The 26,527-nt window shown below is 35.0% G+C and overlaps 1 protein-coding gene across 1 annotated transcript; it reads right to left on the reverse strand.

The window, feature by feature from the left end:
- Positions 1-22,207: 22,207 nt before the first annotated feature.
- Positions 22,208-23,889, reverse strand: LOC132182510 (cytochrome P450 89A2-like). Its single transcript, XM_059595776.1, has one exon. The coding sequence runs from the start codon at positions 23,840-23,842 to the stop codon at positions 22,313-22,315; it is 1,530 nt and encodes a 509-aa protein (XP_059451759.1). The 5' UTR covers positions 23,843-23,889; the 3' UTR covers positions 22,208-22,312.
- Between the last annotated feature and the right edge of the window lie 2,638 nt (positions 23,890-26,527).

Below are 26,527 nucleotides of genomic sequence, written 5' to 3' on the forward strand. Positions count from 1 at the left end.
GCTAGGCCAACAAAGAGGGCCATCTCCTCTTGAGTACATTTCCGAAACATATCTTCCACCACTTCTAAGAAGCTTGGACCTGCATAATAGTTTTTTTGGAATTTCACTAAGCCCATACCTCAAACATCAATCGCCGCTGGACACTGCCATAAGATATGGATCGAATCCAGTTTCAACCATAAACCCGCAAATCGGACACACTAGATCCTTTATTATCTTCCTCTTTGGCCGATTTTCTCGGCTTAGGAGGATGTTGTGACAAGCCCGCCAATTTTTTTTTTCCGCATTTGGGATTGGCAAAACCTATAGTTTTTTCCAAACTCTAGTAGTTCCCTTTCGTGAGGAGTTCTCTGCCATTTCCCTAGCTGCAACCTCCATTTGCATATGATAAGCACTTTTGATGGAAAAAAAAACGCCATTTGCTGTACCTCTCCAAATCATAACATCCGACATATTTGTTCTACTAATGGGAATTGTAAGAATCATTTGGGCCTCCTCATTAGTGAAAATTCTTTCCAAATTTTGGACGTCCCACCCATGCAAATCCTCATCAATAAGTTCCCTCACTGTAGCATCCGGATTGAGGACATTGATTGGAGATACAACACGAAAAGAAGATGGATTAGGAAGCCACCTATCCTTCCCTATCCGAACCGTCGATCCATTCCCAATGTGCCATAGTAAGCCTTCTTCTAACAAATCACAAGAGCTATGCAGACTCCTCCAAGCAAAAGAAGGCCTACCACCCACCTTAGCCTCCAATAAAGACCCATTCAGGTGGTACTTTGCTTGCATAATTTTCGCCACTAAACTATTCGGATGCTTCCACAGTCACTACCCTTGTTTTGCCAACATAGCCTTATTAAAGAAATTGAAATCCCTGAAACCCATACCTCCTACAGCTTTAGCCATACCCATATTTTCCCAACTCAAACAATTCATTTGGGTCTCATTCTTCTGATTACCCTACCAAAAATTTCGCATTTGGGAATTGATGTCCGAAAAAAGGCATTTTGGCAATAGAAAAATACTCTTGCAATAAGATGGAATCACCTGTATTACCGCCTTGAGTAAAATTTTCTTACCTACTTAGGATAAGAATTTCAACTTCCAATCCTGTAATCTCTTCCACACCCGATCAATTATGCCTTTTAATGCTGTTTTTTGGGATTTTTCAACTAAAGCTGGAAGACCCAAATAGGTGTCATACCTTTGGGTAGGTGGTATGCCTGCCTTTGCCAAGAGTGCTTCATTCTGCTTCACAGACGTATTCTTACTAAAGAACAGAGATGTTTTATTGTTATTAAGTCGTTGCCCCGACGCAGCTTCGTAAAGCCGAAGAATATTAGTCAGGCTTTCCAATTGTATAACACTAGCCTTGCAAAATAGGAGACTGTCATCTGCAAAAAAATAGAAAAAAAAAAATGTGGCTTATCCAATTCCCCTCCTAGCAGTAGGAATCCTCGTCCAAAACCCACATCCCATTAGCTTTATCTATCATGGTACTCAGTGACTCCGCACATAGAAGGAACAAATATGGGGAGATAAGATCTCCTTGTCTAAATCCCCTCTTTGGAATAATACGCCCACATGGATTCCCATTCACCACAGTCGCATATTCTACAGTTGTGACACACATCATAATAAGTTGGATCCACCTTGGAGCAAAACCCAAACGATGCATAACAGCCTCCAAAAACCTCTATTCTACCCGATCATAGGCTTTGCTCCTATCTAACTTGACCGCCATGTAACCATTTTTTCCTTGAATCCGAGAATGCATTGTATGGAGAGTCTCATAGGCCACATAATCCGAGAATGATGATTATAAGTTCTTTATAAATTGACAATAACTAAATGAACATCATTTAAGACAGATAGCCTTTGATAATTCATATTCAAGTACTACTAACTGACAAGAAATGTGAGTAATTTGGATTTTTCAATTCTCAACCATTATTTTTAAATTAAAATTTGAAGATTATTTTGTTGATTTTCTGTTTTTTCTATATATATATATTTTGTGAGTTATTATAAACTTGTTATTTTGCTGTATTTGTATCTCCATTTTTTGATTTGTTTGTGTGTTTGTTTGTTTGTTTGTTTGTTTTTTTAATGTATCTATTGTTGGGTTCCTTGGATTTTTTTGGGTTTTAGTCTCTCCGTGCCATTGTGGTTTGATCTTGTAATGGAGACTTGCATTACTAGATATAAGAGTAATGATAGAAGTCACTCTTGTATCCCTCTTGTGTTACTCAAAGAATGAGGTGGCTTTTAAAATCACTATTTGATGAAAATTCAATAATAATCATTCATAAGACCAATGGTGATTTTAGAAGTCACATCATTTTTTTAGTGACACAGGAGTGACTTCTAGCATTACTTGTTTAAGTGACATTTTTAAGGTTTGTGCACCTTAAGAGAATGACTATCCTCGTTTTGCTTTCATCTCCAATTTCATGGACTTTATTTCTTCGGTAAAACTAGTTGCAACTTGCAAGATTAGCAATGTTTTTCATAAGAGAACCCCTTTTATCAAGATGGGCTGTAAAATAAGAGTTTCAAAGCCTGCAGTAAAATTTTGACAAGTCTGTTAAAAGCACCAAATATAATGTATATGAGAGCACTCATTACAACCTAACCAAAACCATTTTTTGGTTATTATGGTGAGACAATTTAACTAAAATTGCCTAAATGTCCATTTTCCAGCCTCACTACTTTAACAAAAAAAAAAAAAAAAAGTAGTGAGGTGAACCGTATTCACCAAATTTAAAAATACTATTCACTCACCTATTGATTAAATAACTCATTTCTCTCTCTTTTTTTTTTTTTTGCTTTTCGTTTCTCTCTCTTCCTTTAATAGTTAAAAAAAGAATAAACAAATCTTTGTAAAAAAAAATTAAATGGAATAGTGAAAGTAGATTATTAAAATAGTGAGGTTGCTAGGAATGTTTAGTAGATCAGCTCACCAAAATCCGCATAGACCAAAAAAAACATTCTACATTACCCCCACTCATCTACGCCTATACCACCAATGCCTCCTCCGCCAAGCGACACTGCTAGAATCCGCTCGAAGCCACCGAATTTTGGGTTGTGATTCTTTGTGGTTTGGTTTGTTTGTTCAAGCAAGGTAAGATTCTTGCAATTTTTAGTTCTTCTAGGCGGGAGGTGGCGAAATTGCTTGTGATTGAGGGTTTTTTTTTTTTTTTTTGGAATTTTTGCGTGATCTGTTTTGTTAGGGGGTTTGCTGTGTTTTGCCGACATGATGTTGGTTGTATAGATCTGTGCTGTCTTAGATCTCCTTCCCCAATTTCATGATTCGAGACTTCTCCCTTTTCAATTATGTTGGGCCCGGAGGATATGCTTCTTCTTTTTTTAATTGAGGATATGCTGTCTTCAATGTTAGCCTAAGGAGATGGAAATCTCCTACTGCTCGATCATCATCCCAATTGGCACTTAATGAATAAACGATTAACATTTCTATGGGAAGATGGTAGTTTGTATAGTTTTATTTCAAAGTTTAAGTCAACCAAAAGCTTATTATGTTCGTATCGTAACCCTCTTCTTACTGGTAAAATTTCAAAGAATTCCGTTTTTAACAAAATTTCAGACTTTGTCAGGAGCAACTATTCACCTGCAAAAAACAACTGTTTTTAGTATATTGCTTTATTTTTAAATTTGGGCTTCACAAATATGTTTTCAGATATAAGTAAACTCAATTTAATAAATAAGTTACTAGTACTAATGTTTGGGGAAATCATAAATTAATTCAGAATATTTTTAATTTTTAACCTAAAAAGCGGTTTCTTTAATTTTTCAAATGTCAGCCAAACATTAAATCAAGTACACTAGCGCCGGCTGCTTCATATTTTCCAGCACACGTGTGCTTTGATTCAGTTAAAATTAGTTTACAAGAAGACAAGTTGGACTGAAGACTTTGACTTGGTGACTTTGCATGCAAGGTGTCTCAATTTATACAAATTTTGCCTAAAATACCCTTATGGCCGGTCACCCTTGTTCTAACATGCCTAGCTTGGCGATATTTCTATAAATACCATGCACGGTTCTCTCCATTCTTACAATATTGCAAAGTTAAGAAGCCATAATAGCTCTCTTCTTATTTCTTAGGTTTTCCTAAAGCTTTTCAAGTTGATTTCCTTTGCTTCTCTTTCACTAGTATACACGGCAACCATGAGGATTTTGTGTGGTTTTTCCTTATTTGTTTAAACAACCATCTATTAACACTTTAGAGAGGTTTTATAGTCATAGTCCAAAACCATACATAGTCTGGAGTTGCTTATAGGTTGGTTTAGAAACTTCATCTCCTACAAGTGCATATTCGGCTACCTTGAAGTTTTTGGTGGAATTTTGTTTCTAAAGATTAATTAGTAAATGTTTCATTAATAGTATTATTTTTGAATATTCTTTTGATAGCTATCAGAATCATCTCTACCATATCAAACTTAAAAACACTAAAGATATGGACCATATGGTTTATGGGTGAGTTTTCAAGATTGTATATATTCTAGAATAAGTTTTTGATTGTATTAATTCTTTGTTCTCAACTAATTGTTTAAGACCCAATAAGCTTATGATGTAAAAAAAGTAAAGTAAAATGATGCATAAAATTCTTTACTTTCATTATCATTTGAATTATCCATATGATGTTCATTGGGTGATCACGTTTTATTTCAACATCCTCGTTAAATAGCATGAGTTAATCATACTTTATTTTATTTGTCCTCATAATCATCCGTAAGGTTATTATGAGTGATTGTCTTGATCAATAAGAGTGATCATCTTTACTATTAGTTCTCATGACTAATCTTATGACTTTCATGAGTACTGATCATATTTACTTTTCACCTTTATGACATATCTTAATCACTCAGGGTTCATTTTTAAATGTTACAGTCAAAATTAAAGGCTTTAGCTTGTTTTGGCGTTTAAACATTGATCTTAGTTTTTAAGACTGTTATAAGTGATAATCTCGTATAAATGAAGTGATAAATAATAATGAATATAAAAAGATGAGGGTCTCTAAAAAAATGAATTATTTGAGGATGAACTAATATATAGGTATTGTTGTTTGTATGGATGTATTTATATGCAGAAGTGAAGTTAAGTGCAACACTGAAGAGAGTGAGTATATATGGAAGTATTTACTGGGGCATGACATATATTGTGTTTCATTATTAATGTTTAATGATTTAATTGGCTTTTATTCGATAATTTTTCATAAAATGCATATAAATGCATATTGTGTCGAAATAAATAAAATGGTTGACAGGATAGCCACCAAGAAAACTGTTGATTGCAGCTGGGGTAGAAGGTTATGGGGAGCCAGACTAGCAAGTTTGTCACTCCTTGAGGCAGAGGGCAATGGTCCTTTCACCAGTTTTGATGGTTACTGAATCATCTGCTATGTGTTTTGTGCCAGTCTCTAAAGAACTATGTTATAATGTATATATTCTTTATACTATGGTTTGTAATATGCTTAGAACTTTGGTTATATATATATATATATTAAAAAAAAAAAAGAATTCTATTGTGAGATGACATCTGTCGTAACGTCACTGGAAACTTGAGGTTTTTGCTTACGGTTTTAGGGCCTATTTGGGATTGTGTTTGAGGGGCCTAAAAGTGCTTTTAACACTCAAAAAGTCTGTTTGAAGAAAAAAGTACTCGTTTGGTAAAAATAAAAAATAAAAGCGCTTTTAAGGGTCCAAAAAGTACATAAATTGCCAAAATGTACTTTTGGCAAAAGCTTAAAAATGAAACTTTTGCCTAATAAAGTTTTTTAACTTAAAAGCTCTATTTGTCAAATGCTTCCAATCTAACTCTTACTAGCTCAAATACAAAGGCGTCATACACTACCATGTAGCCCTTTCCTTTAATCTCCTTATCGCCAGCCTCAGTCGAATGCCAACTATCAACCACTAATTCATGTCTTCTCACTACCCAAAGCAACTCATCTACCGAAGCTTTACAATTTTCTCAAACGTCTCTTTTTCGCCTTTCTCAACGGATCTCTTGCTTTTGAGATTTCTTTTGCAACTATCCTCTTCTTGCCATTTTCATGTTATCAGCCATTTGAGACCCGTGAAAATACCGTAGCTTATTAGATTTTCCTAGAGTTTGTTAGAGTTTGTTGGTTTTCTTGGTTTTTGAAATTACGCGCTTGACTGAAATCGCTCATGAGGGCGCGTGTTATCTCCGGTGACTGTGATTCCGGTGACGGTGTGCCGGTGCTTACTGCTAGATCACTGGTGGAATGTTCAATTGGTGATCCATGGCCAGGAGAGCAAACAGGGGTCGTGACGGGAAGAAAAATACGAAGTTGATTGTGAAGGAGATTTCGGTTTATCTAGATGATACTTCACGATCTTTAGATTGTGAGGTAGAATTGAGTGATGAGGAAGGAGAGGTTTTGGCTATTGAAGATGGGTCTTCATCGCAGCTGGTTGGGCAGGATGGACCTAATGAAGATTGCTCTGGTTTTGGTGAGAAATCTTTGGGGAATATCGGTTCTGAGAAGGAGGTTCTCAGAAGTTATGTTGATAATGGTGTCTCAACGGGGCTATTGGATGCTGTCCCTGTTCCAGTTGATCAAAAGACTTTAGTCCAAGATTGGAGGAGTTTGTTCAGGTCGGAGAAAACTTTAGGAGCACTGCAGTATTTTGCTCCTTCAAATGAAGATGGAAGAATTGTTGTGAAACCACCAAAGGAGGCTATTGAGGAAGGAATCTCGAAATGGCCTTCTTCTCTGGTAGGTCAATTCTTGACAAACCTCTTCCCTTCTATGTTGTGAAATGTGTTGTTGATAGTTTATGGGCACAATATGGGAAAGTTGAAGTGTTCTTATTGGAGAATGGCTTATATCTGTTTCGGTTTGTGGATATCAAGACTAGAGATGAGGTTATGGAGGCAAAGCTATGGCATATAGCTAATAAACTTTTGATTTTGAGAAAATGGACCCCAAGTATGCAGCTTCTTAAAATTTCTTTGTCTATTGTACCTGTTTGGATTAAGTGGCATAACTTGCCTATTGAGTTTTGGAATGCTACATGTTTGAGCTATGTAGCTAGTGGTGTTGGTCAGCCACTTTGTGCTGATTCTATTACTAAGGAGCAAATTAGACTTGGATTTGCTAGGGTTTTGGTTGAAATGGACATAGATTCTATTTTTCCTAAGGAAATTGAAGTCATTGGTGTTGATGAGGGTAGGGTAGTGGTGGGAATTGAATATCCTTGGTTACCTGTAAAGTGCGAGAAATGCAGGTCTTTTGGTCATTTATCTCATACATGTACTAAGGTTAAAAAAAAGGTTTGGATTCCTAAGAAAGCTGATCTTATCCAAAAAGAGGTTCCAGTGAAGAATGGGGATATGGTGAGGAAGGTCACTACAATTAAGGGTGCTACTCCTAGGGTTGTTGATACTGACCAATGGAATGTGGTTAGATATGCTAAGAGAACCTCAGTGTCTAAGGATCCTACCAGGGACAGTCAGAGACATTGGTCCAACTCTTTCCATTTGTTGGCTAGGGTTGATGGTGGAGTAGTTAGGGGGTCAGTTGGTTTTTCTTCTTTTCAAGATACTTTTGATACTGCTTTGAATGAGGAATGTGAAAACCAATTGAAGGATAAATGAAAAGGTAAAACGGAGGGAGAGGATGAGGTTCTGAGGAGAGGTTTTTCTCCTACTTCATGAATTTTTTGATTTGGAATGTGAGGGGTTTGAATCACCCCTCAAAACATAAGGAAATAAGGAGTATGATTCAAAGGCATAAGATCAGTCTTGTTTGTCTTATTGAAACTAGAGTGAAGGAACATAAAGCTGAGAGGATTAAATCTTGTATAGTTCCTGAGTGGGATTATGTGGCTAATTATGATTGTCATTTTTTGGGGAGGATTTGGGTTTGTTGGAAGAAATCTGTTTTTGTAGTAACTATCATTGATAAGAGTGACCAGAGTATTAATTGTGAGATAAAATCTTTGCACAATAACCACTGCTGGTTTCACTCTTTTATGTATAGAGCTAACAGTGGTGTGGATCGTAAGAGGCTGTGGGTAAATTTAAGTTCTATGAAAGGTAGAGTTTCAAACAATCCTTGGATGATTTGGGGAGATTTTAATGTGGTTCATTCTTTGGCTGAAAAGTGGGGTTCTACTAAGCTCAATTCTTATGGAACTGAGTTTGGAGAATGCTTAAATAACATTGAAGTTTTGGATTTGAATTTTACATGATGTTTTTACACTTGGACTAATAAAAGTGAGGAACCTCGGTTTGTAGCAAGGAAATTGGATAGGCTTTTGGCAAATGAATATTGGATGAGTCTGTTTGGGAGAACTATTGTTGAATTTCTGCTTGGGGGAATTTCTAATCATTCTCTTGCTTACATTTCAATAGGTCTTATGCAAAGTTTTGGTCCTAAACCTTTTAAGTTTTTCAATTATTGTTTGGAAGATGAAGGGTTTTTGAATTGGGTGGAAAAATGGGGTGGACTACTCAGGTTGAAGGATTTCCTATGTATAAACTGTATGTGAAGCTCAAAGCCGTGTTAAAGGAGTAGAATATGGTTTGTTTTGGTAATCTGAAGCAAAGAGTCATTTAAGCTAGGGATAATCTTGATCTTGCTTAAAAAGAGGTTCTTAATTCTTATGGGAAAGCTGATAGTTTACTTAAGGAGAAGGAATGCTTACATGCGTATGTTTCCATAACTAAGGCTGATGAATCTTTTTTAAAGCAGAAAGTTAAAAAACAATGGCTGCAATTGGGAGATCAAAATAATAGTTTCTTCCATCGTTCTCTGAGGGTTCAGCATACCAAGAACATTATTTCTCATTTGTGGGATGAGTAGGGTAGTAGAGTGGAGGATGTAGAGCTGATTAAATAGGTGGCTAAGAATTTTTACAAGAATTTATTAGGTTCAAATCAGATTCAGTTTACTGCTTCTAAAGCTGATCGAATTAGGCAACTTATTTCTGCTGTTGGTTCTACTGATCAAGCTGCCATGTTGGGAAAGGAGATTACTATAGATGAGATTAAGTATACTCTATTTCATATGAAGGCTAATAAGGCTCCTGGTGTAACGCCCAAGATAATTATTAAGTTTGTTATTAATAATTTCATAGTAATCTAAATTAACTAATGAGATAAAACATGAGATGATTTAGAATAATAGAAATAGAATCTTATCCTATGCCACATGTCAAATTTTTATTGGCCATTGGAGATACCTTATCTCCTTGGTTTTATAAGAAAAATGCAAAAAAATAATAATAATATAAGTTTTTTGGTGGGCCCCCTGCAGCAGCCCACTTTTCCCCCCATCTTTTCCTTCTTTCCTCTTTTCTTTCTTTCTCCCTCACCCCTTACTCACGCACACACACACAGCAGCCCCTTTTTTCCCATTTCCCTCACTCTTTCTCCTTCCACAAACCCACACACATGGCCTAGATTGGGAGAGAAAGAGCTGCAGGTTGAGAGAGAGAGAGAGAGGGGTACTGCTGGCTGGGAGAAAGAAAGAGAAAGAAGATGGAGAAGAAGAAAGAAGAAAAAGAAAAGAAAAGGGAAGTGACGAATTTGAAGGGGGTTTCGGCTAGGGGTGCTTGAGAGGTAAAATCTTTAGTCTTTCCTTGTAATTTTCGTGTTACCCATGAGATTAGAAGCTAGAAATTGTGTAGATTTGAAAGGCTTTGATTTGGGTCCGAAAATTAGGGTTCTTGAGAGGAATTTTGGGGATTTTGTTATATTGTTAAAATCTTTAGTTTCTCTTTAAGGTTTTGTTCTACCCATTGGATTCCAAGCTTGAAATCACAATGATTTGGAGGATTTTTAATTAGGCTCGAAAATTAGAGAAATTTGATAAGAAAACCTAATTCATAAAATTAATGTGGGGCTTGTATGTGTAGTAGATTGCTATGCATTATTCAAGTTTTGGGTTATTTAATTTATGGGTTGAAACTCTAATTTTACTTATTGGTAAAATATGGGCATAAACCCTAATTTTATATAGATTGTATTAATTTGGGGTTTTAGGTGTGTGAACACTAAGAATGTTGTTTGAATGGGTTAATTATATTTAAAGTGTTAATTAATCCTAGATTTCCATGGGTTCCATGAAAATTGATAATTATAGGATTAAGTGTAATGCTTAACCTAGAGTGTATGTATATGCCTCAAGATTTAGTGATTTAACATATTACGATGTAGAATCATAGTTCAATGTAACTAAGTTATTAGATAATTAATGCATTAGCGTATATATATGTATTAAATGTAAGTAAAGAATTTTAAGGGCTTTAATTGAATAGATTTGGGATGACCTATAGAATGTGATACTTGTGGTGCTCAAGTATCTTTATATAGAGTATGAGTTGTTAAGCTAAGAATAGAGCTTAATTATGTGTTTATGTTGTAAATGCTTAGGTGTATCGCGGTTGAGTCAAGAGTTCACTGGAGGGTACTCAACTAAACAAGGTAAGTATTTTACTTACTGGGCAAAAGATACTATATTCTAAGGTTTAAAATGTGTTTTGTAATGCATTTGCCAATTTAATGATGTTTCATGAAATATTTGATGAAAGGTTTCTATGAGCTTTTATGAACTTATGAGATAAAATGATGTTTATGTCATGAGTATGATTCTATGAAATGATTCATAAAATAGCCTATGAGCATTTATAGCATGAGCATGAGCATGAGCATGGATGATATAAATGAGATGATATTATGTTATGTATATATGTATGGTGGATGTTATGAAGGAGATGATGCTATATATGTATATGTATGGTGGATGCTATGAGGAGATGATGTTATATTATGTATATATGTATGGTGGATGTTATGAGGAGATGATGTTATATTATGTATATATGTATGGTGGATGTTATGAGGAGATGATGTTATGTGATGTATATATGCATGGCGAATGTTATGAGGAGATGATGTTATGTGATGTATATATGCATGGCGAATGTTATGAGGAGATGATGTTATGTGATGTATATATGCATGGCGAATGTTATGAGGAGATGATGTTATGTTATGTATATATGCATGGTGGATGTTATGAGGAGATGATGTTATATATGATATGTATGGATGATATGAAAAGATGATGTTGCATGAGCATGCATAGCATATGATTTTATGATAATGATGACTATCAATATGTTTTATTGTTAAGCTAATTAAATTGTAAGTATATTTTCAAATGATGGTTATTTGGAAAGCCTAGTAATTTCTATACTACTGAGCGTCTCTATTTCATGGAGACGGCGGGCTCACAAATCCGCCTGCATCATGAGTGGTGTTGATCCTCGTGGTACATGCGATGTGGTTAATGTTGATGCAGGTGCGGGGATTATTGAGGATGACCCAGTAGCTATGTATTTGGGCTACTACAACATTTGAAGCATAGTTGTATCAAATGTTATTTTGTTGGACTAGATAATAGCCTCCTTTTTGTAGAGCTTACATGTATATGCTTAGACTTTGTTATTTTGTATATGGCTCGTGTCGCATGTGACACTTTTGTATAGCCATTCTTTTGTATGTAAGCTTTAATCACTTAGATGTATTAATCAGCTCTGATGTGTTATATTATATCTTAAGTTATTTATATTCTGCTGCAAGTATATAAACTCTGATGAATTAATGATGTTGCATATAGCTCTGTGTGGCATATGATATTGTCAAACAAGTTAATGCACGGGTTTATGACATACTACGGTATCGCCATGCCACTGTGACAATCTGCGTTGTTGTGGGTATGTTAAAAAAAAAAAAAAAATTAGTCTCGTTTCAATCAAGTGGGTCGTCACACTTGGTCCTGATGACTTTCCTGTGGATTTCTTCATGTTTGGTCTATTGTTGGTCATGATGTAGTTGTTGCTATCAATGAATTTTTTCTTTTTGGTAAGATGCTAAAGGAGGTGAATGCTACCATCCTTACCTTAGTCCCTAAGAAAGTTAATCCTTCTACTATGGGTGACTTTAGGCCTATTGCTTGTTGCAATGTTGTTTATAAATGTATTACTAAAATTATCTCTAACAGGTTGTTGCCTATTTTGGGAAATTTGGTTAGTATGAACCAATCTGCTTTCATTCCTTCTATAAGCATTTATGATAATGTCTTACTAGCTCAGGAGTTGGTTAGAAATTATCATAAGGATAGAGGTCAACCTAGGTGTACTTTAAAGATTGACTTGATGAAGGCCTATGATTCTATTGATTGGGAGTTTCTACTTTACTGCCTTCAGTGTTTTGGTTTCCCAGCTAGATTCCTTAATTGGATTAGAGTGTGCATTACTTCTCCCAAATTTTCTGTATGCATTAATGGTACTATGATTGGTTATTTTGAAGGTAAGAGAGGGTTGAGGCAGGGTGATCCCCTCTCTCCTTATCTTTTTGTCATAGCCATGGAAGTTTTCTCAAGAATCATGGGTGATCATACTGGTGTTAACTCTGGTTTTAAGTTTCATCCTAAGTGTGCTAGTTTGAAGCTCACTCATCTTTGTTTTGCAGATGATCTCCTCATCTTTTCTAATGCCAGCCTTAATTCTATAAAGATTATTAAGAATGCTTTGTTGGAGTTTGAGAGCTTATCTGGTTTGAAGTCTAATCCCTCAAAGAGTTCTTTCTTTTGTTCTGGTATTTCAGATAGAATTAAGCATTCTTTGTTGGATGATTTTATGAATGATTGAAGGTCATTTCCCTGTGAGGTATCTTGGGGTTCCACTCATTTCTTCTAGACTTTCTGCAGTAGATTGTGGGGCTTTGCTTAAAAGAATCCCTGCTAGAATTGATTCTTGGTTGTCAAAAAATCTTTCTTATACAGGCAGGCTTCAAATGATTTCATCTATGCTATACAACTTACAAGTGTATTGGACAAGTTTTTTCATTCTTCTTAAGAAGGTTTTAAAAGATATTGAGCAAAAGTTTAACAAATTTCTCTGGAATGGGAATAATGTAGGGTTTGCTAAAGCTAAATTTTCTTGGCCTGATATTCGTTTTCCTAAGCAGGAAGGTGGTTTAGGGTTGAAAAGGCTTGAAGTATGGAATCAATCCTCTATGCCTAGGCACATTTGGAGCCTTTTTGCTAAGTCTAGTTCCATTTGGATGGCCTGGGTTAAGGAAAATTTATTGAAAAGGAATAGTCTTTGGAGTATTGGAGTTTCACAAAACTGTTCTTGGAATTGGAGAAAAATTCTAAAACTAAGGGATATTGCCAGGAAATTCTTGAGGTTTGAGGTTGGAACAGGGAACATATTCATCTATGGTTGGATTGGTGGCATCCTATGGGAGTTTTGATTGAGAAATTTGGTTGTAGGGCTGTTTATGACGCTCATAGCACTTTGGAAGCTAAGCTCTCTTCTATTATTTAGAATGGTAGTTGGTTTTGGAGGTCTGCTAGATTAGAGGCTTTGGTGGAGATTCAAGATGGTTTATGTGAAGTTGGTTTGGGTTTTTGTGATAAGCCTATTTGGAGTGCTTCAAGGAATAAAGTTTATGTTTGTTCAGAAACCTTGGAGGTTCTTAGGTTGAAAAATGAGGAGGTTTTGTGGTGTAAATTGGTTTGGTTCCCTCTTGCTATTCCTAAGCAAGCTTTTGCTCTTTGGCTGGCTATGAAGGATAGGCTTACCACAGGGGAAAGGCTGCTGAAATGGGGATATCAAGGAAATGTTCAATGTCAGTTCTGTCATCATCATTTGGAAACTAGAGATCATTTGTTTTTTTAGTGCAGTTTTAGTTACAAAATCTGGAAATTCTGTATGATGAGATGTAAAGTTGCAAATGTTTCTGTGGTTTGGAATGACATTGTGCAACAAGGATGCAGTTCCTGGTTTCATAAGTCCCTTAAGTGTCTAATTTGTCGTTTGGTTTTGGGATCTACTATGTACAGTCTTTGGCTTACTTGAAATGAATTAGTTCATGCTGGCCATCCTTGTTCAGAGGAACAGATTTTTTAAAAAAGGTTGTTTGGGAGGTTAGAACTCGAATTGCTGGAAAAGGGAAGTTTCCTAGTACTCGTGAGAACATTCTTCTCTGTTCTTTGTGGAATTTGCCTGCAGAAATCCTTGCTTAGTTGTTGGTCTGCAGTATGCTGATTCTGTTTTCATGGTTTGGTTAGTTGTTACTTGAGCCTTGTATATTGGCTCTGGGTGTTTATTTTCTTGACCTGCTGTAAGTTCAGGTTTGGTTTTGGCCTTTTTAAAGGCTTGTAAGGAGACTTAAAGTGTTGTGTGCTTTTGTTTTGAGCTTAATGAAATCTCTGATTCATCAAAAAAGAAAATACCGTAGCATTTTTTTTTTCCCTTTGACATTGCATATGCTTATGGAAATCTCCAATGGATTTCAAATAGAATATTGGTTATATACAATGTTGTCCACGCACTCGTGAGGTTTATGTCCCACAATGAGAAAGTGTAAATAATAAGAGTGGTTAATATGCCTAAAAGTGGACCCAAGCTCATTAGCTTAAGCTTTTGGGCTAGAAGTGGTGTCCTAATATGTATATTGACTTACTCTTGTTTGACTCCCCTTGGTGTTTCTCTCCCCAACAAGTGGTATCAGAGACTGGGTTCTTTATTTTGCGGGATTGCTTCTGCAAAATTTGAACTAGAAAAGTTTGATGGTCAGAATAGTTTTAGTCTTTGGCGTATCAAGACACGTTCTTTAATATGACAACAAGGTTTGGCGAAGATTTTGGATGGCAATGTGCCATCATCAAGGGAGAAGCGTTCCATGTCGCATCTATATTATTTTAGTGTGTTTGGGAGCATCATGTGTGCTATGGAGTACATTTGTCTAGATGTTTCACATGTAGTTTGTGTTGTTAATCCTACCAAGGTTTACTGGCCATCAGTGAATTTGATATTCCGTTATTTACGGGGTGCTACAGATATTAGCTTAGTCTTTGACAGAGACAGTGGTATCGGTTTCAATGTCATTGGGTATGTCGATTCAGATTATGCTGGTGATTTGGTTGTGACACGAGGAGATATCATATTGAAGAAAATTGCCTCTGAGGAAAATCCTATGGATATGTTGACTAAGCCAGTTCCGGTTCTCAAGTTCAAGAGTTGCTTGGATTTGATTGTTATTTGTAGCTTGTGATTGCCTATGTGGGAGTTGGAGGAGACGTCATGAGGAGATTTGCGCTGAGGACTTGATGGAATTCAAGTCAAGGTGGAGTTTGTGTGGCTACTAAGTTTTTCCATCTCTTCACAAAAGACTAAACAGTTCCTTTATATAAGCTTGAAAGTTGGCTACTAATTGAATCCAAAAGCAACTTGGAAAAGGAATAAAAGTCGACTAAGAATAGGAGACCCAATTCGTTCAGAATTGGTTTCTACAAATCCAATTCAATAAAGTAAAATACATGATCCCAAAGAAGCAGAAAATAACATAATAGAAGATAGATCAAACACACACGACACCAAGATTTAAGTGGTTCGGCTTAACAAGCCTACATTTATTGGCGGAGACGACTCGGAGGAAATTCACTATCAAAAGTAGAGTACAAAGATAACGGGGAGAAAATCACTAAAAAACCCAAAACTCCAATACACTCAAATCTCACTCTTACACAAAAGAGATAAATATAAAAGAGAGAAAAAATTGACAAAGAAAACTCTCTTCTTCTCTAATTGCCATAAGGCACACCAAAGTGAGAAAACCCTAATAAAATATATGACTTCTAATTTTTCTCACACCTTCATCACGATCTACAACCTCTCTTTTATAGTTAGCAAAGTCAATTTACTTCTCCTAAAAGGAGAAGTATTGCAAATCCAAGCCCAACTCAAAGAAGGGAAAAAAAGAGAGTCAGGCTACAACTTCAAAAGGCCAAAACAAATAAGACAAAAGTTGATGAGCCCCACGTGAAAGACTTGAGATATTCATGGCACCACACAACATACAACATGTAACATCCAAGAAATTTATTAAGATGACTAAGAATACTTTGGTATAAATCACATAAAATATATTCAGAACATATATTTGATGTCTAATTTAATGTTCTTTGTTTAAACTGAGAAATAGACAGTTGGAACTAGACTAAAAGAGAAATGAAATTGTTGGAGCTTTGGGAAGAGATAATTTTCTAGAAAGTTTATCACGTCTACTATGTTATAGTATTAGTATGAACTTTCATGTAGGTTTAGAATTGTGTGGTGCTGTCCAAACTAGTTGATATTTAATAATAAATAAAAAGAATTCCCCAGGAACCTTGTCTGACGCCCATTACCATCTAGTTCTAAAGAATTCTAAAGCATTCTTTTCATGACTGTTACACTCCATCATATAATTTTTTAATCCAAAGACGTCTCAACCACTTAAGTTTTCCTTTTATAAAATTCCAAGTGTGTCCTAATTAAATCCCTGCCAATAAATAGGCTTGGCAGTGCATTATTTTTATCATCCAGACAATCTCTCTTTCGTACTAAATATTCAAAAGAAAGGAAAGGAAAAAAAAAAAAAAGTGTAATATATATATAATTTGAAGTTGCTTGAAGTGAAATTGTTAGGTATAATTCTTTTATCCTTAGTTTATCTCAATTCTAGTTAATTATTAATAGAATTTAATTTATGTCATTGTGATGTATAAATTACTTGGGAAAAGTGTGATTGAATATCTCAAGAAATGATAATATATTCAATCATCATTTTTAATACATAAATAATATTACAAATACGTCGTTGTGTTGCCTAAATATTATTATATATTTTACAATAGCGCAGTTTGTAATGTCCAAGTAATATTAGATATTAGAGGTTTAAATAAATATTTTACTAATGTTGTTAGGATGCCTAAATAATATTAAGATATTTAGATATGTTGTTATAATGCCCAATTGATACTAAGGTATTATAAATATGTCGTTATGCCGCCCAAATTTTTATAATAAAGGCAAAGCATCAAAATAATGTTTATTGAGATATTTTAAGAACCCTAGGATTTGAAATAAGGCTTAGGAATAGAAAATGAAAGAATACATTATAATATGAAAAATATAATATTAATGCAGAAAATGTGCAGACAAAGGACACTACGTGTAAGGATATTAAGCTCAAACGGTAAGTTCAAACTTACTGACCCTGCATTATTTTACAAAAGCATGCTATGTATGTTTTGTTGAGCCCAGCTATTTTAATTACACGTATGAATATATTTTGAAATGTTTTACATATGTGTTAAATGAAAATGTGTTTCCAAAAGAAATGAAGTTGAATTTTGGAAGGAAAACATTATTTGCAAAAAATGATAACATTATGAAATATATGATGTTATGTATGAATGCATGAAAATCCCAACAGTCAGGTGGAGATTATGCGTCTGACACCCCGATGTTAGGAAATGGGAAACAAAGTTGCCTAATAGCCTAGCGATTAAGTGGGGTCACACGCTTAACACATCAAAGCTATGAAAAGGATAAATTATTAGCAACCTTGTGGTTAAGTGGAGCAACACTTAGTAAACTCTTGAGGATAAGTGAGAGTATAAATTAACTTATGATGTTACGTATGTTATGATATGTTATGTTATGCAAAGCTATGTACTTAAATTACGTTGATTTTAACTTATGTTTTATGATGTGTGCCAAATATTGCATATTTGGACCCCTTAATTTACTTGTGTTAATTATTTAGCTGTGTTAGTATCTAATGTTCTGTGTTAGTTTTGTGTTTTTAGTATTTTGTAGGTTGTTGAAGAAAAGCTACTTTTCGGAAGAAAACATACTTTGAGAAGACCTAGATGATGTGGTTAAGTTTAACCAAATCCAAGAAATGGTTAAATCGGATTAAAGTTCAGATTGGATAAAATTTCGGATTGGATTCAAATTTAGGTTCTGCACATGTCTCAGTATTTTGACCATAACTTTTCGCTCACATATCGTATTGAGGTGATTCAATCGTCATTAGAAAGCTATCTCATAATAATACAATTCATTGTGAAATAGGATTTTCCTAATTCGGACGTTTACTATTCCAAAATCATCTCGGAAGAAAAGGATACAAACCTGGACGAATTTTATCCGATTTCAACTTGTAAAACCCTAAGTTTTAGGTCTATAAATAGGAAATTATCAGATTAGTTGTGGGAGGCTACGAATTTCAAGATTGCAGAGGAGAAAGAACAGAGTTTAAGGTTTTCCTAACTTTTGGATCTCTACTTTGTGATTCTTATTTGTAAGTACTCGATTTTACATTATGAATTCAATCAATTTTGTTTTGTCTTTCAATAACATGAGAGGCTAAACCTTCAACTAAGGTTGAAGATGAAGCCTCACTTATGATTAGCAACTTTATTTCATGTATGTAATATTTTCCAATTTAATTGTTTAATTGCTCTATTATTTTACTTCTAATCAATTGGATTGAATAATTCTTGGATATCTTTTATGATTCAAGGATACACTTGATAATTTAAGATTATTCAATACAATTGATTGCTTGGTTTTCTTTGTTAAAAGTTGGATTTCCTCTGTGATTTATTCTTTGGATACAATTGATGTTTTGATAAAGATTGGATATTTTCTTGTGATTTATTGATACAATTAATGATTTGATCGAATATTGGATTTATTTTGTGATTTGGGTTATGAATGGATACATGAGATCTTTTGATTAATTCTTTGAAGTACTAGTAAAACAAACTTAAGATTTATATGTGAGAACTTTGGGAAATATTATAGATCATGAAATTATGTTGTTATGAATTTGTAAGTGCGAATTCTGAAACCTTAGTACTTCGTCATAAGATTTCAATCACTTTAAATTGCTCATGCTTTTGCTTTTTCATTCAAACAAAAAAATCTCTCAAAAATTTGGAACTAGATTAGGGTTTAATTAATTTAGATTTAAAATTGCTTTCAAGAATACAATTTCATGTGGGTTCGACCTCGCACTTGCAATCCATTAACTACAATTGATTCGTGCACTTGGGAGTTTAATAAATTTGCACAACATTTTACTTATTATGTTATAAACAGTTTTATCGCTTCATGTTATGAAATGTGAAGTTAATTATGTAGTAAGAAAATGCAAGGAAATATTATTTTGATTTATTACTATGTACCAAATTGTCTATAACTTAATTTACCATTTAGGGGTAATTGCCTTTTCCTCCCATCAACTATAACGCATTGTCACTTTGCCCCTATAAACTGACAATCCTACTACTTGACCCTATCAAACTACAATTTTGTGCCCAAAACCCCAATTTCGTCAGTCAAAGACGTTAACTCAAACGGTCAACCCGTTACGTGCGCCACACTTGCCATCTTGGAATTTTTTATCCCACATTTTTCTCCCATTAACTACAATGCATTGTCACTTTGCCCCATGAACTGACAACCCTACTGTGGGCAAAAGTGGAATAGAAAATTTCAAAATGGCATGTGAGACGCACGTGACGGGTTGACCGTCTGAGTTAACGCCTTTGACTGACGGAATGGGGGTTTTGGGCACAAAATGGTAGTTTGATAGGGTTGGACAGTAGGGTTGTCAGTTCATGGGGGTAAAGTGACAATGCGTTGTAGTTGATGAGGAAAAAGGTAATGAACCCATACATTTATTAAAACTCATTTGTGAAAACCCTGCATACATGGATGTTTCATAAACACGGGTGATGAGATACATTTTCAAATAAAGGAGGGTTCTCATATTAAATGGCAAGTTTGCTTGAACTTACTGAGTCGTAGACTTAGAAGGAAAAAATGTCCAAGAGCTTATATACATATAGTTTATACTTAAACTATGTATGTGCGACACTTAGAATTGTAACATACCATTATGCTTTCAAATCCGACGTCCACATCAGCCAACTTTATTCCATAGATCAACCCCTCCGTGACTCGAACCCCAGACATGGTGTTTGACTCTGATATCAAATGATATAAACCTCAAGTAGAACTCATCATTGAAAATTGGCTTACAAAAAGATGGTTCTCAAGAATTTATATATACATAGTTAAGATTACATTTAAGTCATATGAAACATTTAAGATCATAACAATTGGCAACTTTATCAAAAATGCAACATAACAACATGGGATAGAGTATGAAATTATGATTCAAGACCTACCAATAAAAAAAGAGTTTCACACTCATTTTGAGTGGCTTCTCCATATCAGTTACTTTAAAAAAGAAAAAAAAAAGAAAAGTTTTAGCCACTTAAAAAAAATGAAAAAAAAAAAAAAAAAAAATCCATCAAAATATGCTATAGTGCTCTTGTTTTTGTATCATAATGTACAACCCCAATCATTTTTACAATTATCCTTCAAAGTTAAAAAAAATAATAATAATAAAAAAAATAAAAAAATAAAAAATAAAAAATCTCAATTTAGTATATTAAACTTCTAATTTTTTGAAATGTCACCTATCCATTAGGTTTTTCCGTTAACCATAACCGATGGGTGTCAAAATTATCAAAATCCCTCTTATTTATTTATATATTTTAAAAATGCAAAAATTAAGAAGTTGGTGAAAATTTAAGGAAATTTACAAAAATACCCACCTTCAAATCTTTATAATTTTTTATTTTATTTTATAATAAAAAACAAGAAGATTCTGAAAATTTTGACAGACGTACGTAAATGGTGCGTGTTCCACCAAAAGTAAAATTCTTTGGCGCAATCTCCCGAATCGAGGAAATATCTCTAAAAGATTGATATTCATCAATCGGGTCAAAGTGGGGAGTGCTCCCAAATGATGAAAGATGGTTTGGTAAAATATCCTCTTTACTTGGGCTTGTCTAAAATGTCCTCGTCACACAAGAGGTATATGGTAAAATATCCTCTTTTCTTGGGCTTGTCTAAAATGTCCTCGACACACAAGAGGTATATGGTAAAATATCCTCTTTACTTAGGCATGTCTAAAGTTAATTTGTGCATGAATGCATTTTGAAAGAGCAAAAGAAAAAGAAATGAGGATTCTCTTGTGTTCCTTAATTATGCTTTTGCGCAAATTAATGGCTATCAAATCGAACAGAGCAAAGAGGAAAGTTGATAAGAAATGACAAAAATTTTCTCGAAATCGGTTCGGAGGAAATATCGTTCAACCCACATAAATTGGTGTCAAATGTCTAAGCATTTAATATGCACATTAAATACTAAAGGTCATTAATAGCAGTTTACTAACTAAAGTTAACCTTTTTTTTTTTTTTTTTTGGTTAAACATGAGACTAATGTTTTGTTTTTTCACTAAGGTTAGAATTAACGTTAAAAACTGAAGACCTAACGTCAGATTAAATAAAAAACCAAAATATATATATATATATAAAAAGTAAAGAGCTAACATTGGCTTAGAAGAAGAAAAAAAAAAATCACATCTAAACAAGATTATAAAATTTTAGTAAACCTAAACAAGGTGAAGTTGATGAGTCATATCAGAAGCATACATTTTTTTTCCATTCTCTATTTCTCAAGTTCTCTGCATATGCGGCTAAAAGAATGTTGCTTTAGGAGAAGAAGAGATTTTTTGGCATGTACATGAAAACTGCTATTATATATATTAAGGTACTCTTCTTGATATTTTAACAATTGAGTCTTCGTGTTTTGGATAATATTTTGATTAATTTTCATCTCTATTTACTTATCTCATTAAATAGAGATTAAATATGGACAAAGTTGTTGTCTTTTAAACCGGTTTGGAGGAAATTTCTGTCCTTAAGCTATCAAATATGGACAAAGTTTTTTTCCAAATTGGGTTGAAAGAATTTCCTTCAATTTAGTCTATAAAAGTAACACGTGTTCCTTTTTTTAATAACATGTGAGATGCACATGAGTTTTTTTTAAAATTTATTCTAACTTTGTCCCTACTATTAAAAAAATATGTGCATCTCACATGTTCAAGGGACACGTGTCACTTTTATAGAGTAAATTAAAAGAAATTCCTCAAACGCAGTTTAAAAGAAAACTTTGTCCATCAAATATTCAAACACAAATCAATCATAGAGAACCAATTATTGACAAAGATATATATATGCATGTATAGGGAAATGCTCAAATTTTCCTTCATGAAAGTTGGTCATATATATATATAATTTGGTGTGATGTAAATATCTGAAAATAGGTAAGACATTTATATAGATATTTTGGTGCCATAGTTGGTATCAATTATTGACAAAGATCTAATACAATCAATCCAACGAAAGATAAACAATACTTAATAAATAAATAAATAAATGAACGATCAATAAGGTACGTAGCATGCATGTCCTACATGAGGCCAATACGTACGTATGATAATTATTCATACACAAACAACTAACAGCGATGTAGGTACTATCTACAATCTACTTGACTCTTGGGATAATCTGAGCTTGCACCGGATTCTTCATAACCACCAAGAATTCTTCCTTCTCCGACAGATCAACACCGTCCACCGCTTTCCACTCAAAATTCCAAACCAAATTTGCAACAAAGTACTCCAGAATAAGGGATCCATATTTGTAGCCGGGACACATCCTCCTCCCAGCACCAAAGGGCAACATCTTAAATGACGACACATCACCCACTTCTTCTCCACCGTCATCACTACTAGACCTACTCATCATCCTTTCAGGCCTAAACTCCATTGGATTCTCCCACACCGTTGGATCGCGCCCTATTATTCCTGTTCCGATGAGCACCGTTGTATTTTTGGGGATAGTGTAGCCACATAACTCCATATCTTCTGTGTTTGTGTGTGGAACTAAGGAGGTGTTTGGAGGGTGAATTCTGAGACATTCGAGGATTACCGCTTTCAAATATGGAATCCTCTGCAAATCCTCCTCCTTAACCTCCTTCGCTCCTTGTTCCACAACTCGGCTGATTTCACCAAAAAGCTTGGCTTGAATACGCGGGTGCTTCACCAAATACGCCATGACCCAGTGGAACATCGTTGCGGTTGTGTCGGCGCCTGCGTTGATAAACTCAGAGCTCAAGCTCAGTACATCGGCCTCCTCAAGCTTACCGGCGCCCTCAGAAATTTCCAAATCCAGTAAGGTGTCTGTGTATGTAACCAAATCCACTTCTTTGGCACCCTTCTCTTGCTTCAACTTCTGGCGAGCTCTAATATGAGGCATCAGGATGTCGTATTGACGCTTTAAAAATTGAGTGTACCTTTGCCAGCGCTTTCTATAGACAAGCTTCCCCAATCTCGGCCAGGAAGCGAAGACGCTGAACTTAGCGTAGCTGACAAGAAATGTATATTGTATGTGTTCGACTTCTCGAATTGCATCTTCGCCGATGTCACCATATGTCATGAGAATGAACAAGGAAAACACGGCGCGGTGGAGATGCTCAAAGAGTCGTACGGCCTCGCCCTCTTGCTTGGAACATTGGTTGAAGCTGTTAACCAATGTTTCCATGGATCGGTTGCGGGCGAAGGAGTAGGATTTCAAGCTAGAAGGGTGGAGAGCTTCGGACATGAGATTACGACGAAGGACACGCCAAGTAAGGCCATAGGGGGATCCCCCAATATCTTTGTGCTTGTTGCTGAGAACGTAGCTGACGGGGACAATTGGTGGGCGGTTTGCAAAGATTGCGCTGTTTTTAACAAGGGCTTGGTGGGCGATGGGGTAGGAGGTTATGAAAACGAGGGGTTTAGAGCCGACGAGGAGTGTCATGATGTGGCCATACTTTTGGGAGAGGTTAGAGAGGAGGGAACGAAGTTCAATTGTTGATTTGGGAAGTAAATGGAGGTGTCCTATTATGGGAAGAGAAGGGGGTCCTGGTGGGAACTCATTCTTTTTTGTGGTTTTGGAGGAGAAGAGAAGAGTTAAGAGGGTTTTTATGGAAAAGCATGCAGAGAGGGATAGGAGGATGATGAGCCAGAACTCCATGGATCGATCTAGCTAGCTACTCCAAGTATTAATTAGCTTGAAGATGGATGCATGTGCTGCATACCTCATTTATATGCAACAAGCCAACAACCATGGCCAACTCTGTAAGACCATGATGACCATGATGCATTAATGATGCAAGTACTAAACAAACATGTGTGAAGAAGCTTCTTTGGATCAGCCAGTTGCCTCGATCCGTACGTCTCTCTTTCTCTTGGGCATTGTTCATTCTTTTCTTTTCCTTTCTCTAAATTATCTCGTTTTTTACCACTATCCTCCAAGGGATGGTGGCGCTGCATGTGTAGTGGGTCAGGCCTTGCTTATGATATTATTTGTTTTCTCGGCCACTTGTCTAAGTTCATGACTTGGTCTCCTTATGCCACGTAATAATTATGCTTTGCTCTCTTTTTCGGTACTATATCTTTTCTTCTTTTTATTATAAAATTTTTGGAATTAAATGTAAATCGTTAAAAAAAAAAAAAAAAAATTATACCGCCACCTAATTAGTCAAATCTCGAAAATGCTATTCAATTGTTTTTTTTTTTAAAGAAAAGAAAAGAAAAACAAAAAAGAAGAACACAAAGAATACTAAAAAACAGAAACTTGAGAGAATAAGTAGCATTTCTCATATGAGATACATAATATAATATAATACTAAAAAAACGAAGGTTAATATAAAAGTTCACACACTTTATTTATTTAGCAATTTGTAGCTGCCAGGATGGCGTATAATAATTAAACTTATAAATTTCAGCCAATAGAACCTTCCTATATGTCACTTCTTGTGGGTCAAGATATATAAAGAGGCCAAAACTTTAGCGCTGAGTTCTTCTTATTATTAAAACAATAATAATAATAATAATAATAATAATAATAATAATAATTATTATTATTAGTGATGACTTCTTAAGAACAAAAAAAGAGTGGCACTTAGCGGGGTACGTACGTACTATTGGCGTTCCTCGTGGAGGCTACTTTTTTTTGTTTTTTTTTGTTTTGGTTAAAATTTTGTCTGTTTATACTTTATAGAGGCTGCTTTTCTTCAAGTTCAAATTTGTACGGTACGACTCTTGATATTTTGTTGTGGAAAATTCTGGTCTCTATGGATACTAGAGCCATCAGAAACTGCGTTCAACTTGTGCATATAAACGAGTGCGGAAAATTTCGGTAACCAACTTTAACTCCGACTAGGTTTTTGCATCACTTGTTTTGACCAGAAACATGTTCAATAAACATTTGTTTAGCCTAAAAAATAACCATATGGCCCCAAAAACAATTCATCTTGGCCCATAAAAATAGGCTTGGCCTAATATAAAAAGCTCACAACTAACTGACTGGCGACTTAACTTATTACGTACACCGAGTTAATTGAAATAGTCTAAATTTATTATTGACTTTATGAAATTGGTTAATTAACCAATTTTTTCAGTTTAGTAGGAGAAAATGTTTCTACAATCACCAATTTAACCTATAGTCAACCCTACTGGGAACTTTTCTAGAAAGATTCGGCTTATGTAAAAATAACATATAATCTTATGTTAAAATAACATATGGTTCATATTAATTTAACTACTTTTCAACCCAAGGACATTGACGAAGAAATTAAACAAAACGTGGGAACAAACGTACGTATATGCAAAACACACAGCAAACCCGTTTCAAACGAAACACTAAGTTGGACTCTTCTCCGAAGACTTGCTTTGCATAGTCAAATCGGGCAGCCCATTTTGAATCCCAGGAAAGCAGCAACTTAGCAGCCTGCAGTAGTGACAGAGACTTCATCTACAATTTCATAAAACCATCAATCATAACTCATAAGTGCTATATACATTGAGAAACACCACTAAGTACAAAACAACAAAAAATATATATATCAGAGCTAACAAAATATGAACCTTCGTGCTTCAAATTTAAATAAAGATCAAACAATTTTAAATATGGAACAGGCATCTCACCCATACAACAAACCTAGTGTTGTCTTGCAAGTGGATCTGGTTGTTAGAGTTGGTGAAATTTGGTTTATATGTGTGTGCATCTAAACGGGCTGTTATAGCGCCCGAATGGGAGAGCCACCGAGAGTACCAGAAATCAAGCATGTACAAATGGGCCTTAATGGTATCCGAACGAGAGCCACTGAGAACACCAATGTTTGGTTATGTCCGGATAGTGCTTTTGTATGTCTGGACAGGCAAGGTAACAGGTCCACAAACCCTAGACGCATCCGAATGAGGTGGCTAGGCAGTTCGGATACACCACCTTATAACCTACAATTTCTACTACAGCCTATTTAAATCTCTTTTTTGAGACTTTACAATTATGCTTTTATGAGAGTCAAATACATAGAGAAAACATCAGAGAGAATAGTAAGGTTTTCTATCGAGGTTTTAGAAATTGAACATTTTAAACAACACTCTTGTTTTGTAATCCTCTTGTAATGTTTTCCAAATAATGAAATTCACTTCAACTTTGTGGACGTTGCCCTTAGCAGTGAACCACGTAAATTTTGTATTCTTGTGTGATTGCCTAATCTTATTATTTGACGTTCTTCGTTCTTTTCGTGTCTCACGGGTCTTGAGAAGATAAAGTGATTTTATCCCCAACACTGGTTTGCACAGAAAATTCATAGCTTTCAAGCTCTAAGGGAACTAAGAAACTTTAGGAACCCAAAAATATATAGAGAAGACT

The sequence above is a fragment of the Corylus avellana genome, chromosome ca5 (assembly GCF_901000735.1).
Source record: "Corylus avellana chromosome ca5, CavTom2PMs-1.0".
Taxonomy (NCBI): domain Eukaryota; kingdom Viridiplantae; phylum Streptophyta; class Magnoliopsida; order Fagales; family Betulaceae; genus Corylus; species Corylus avellana.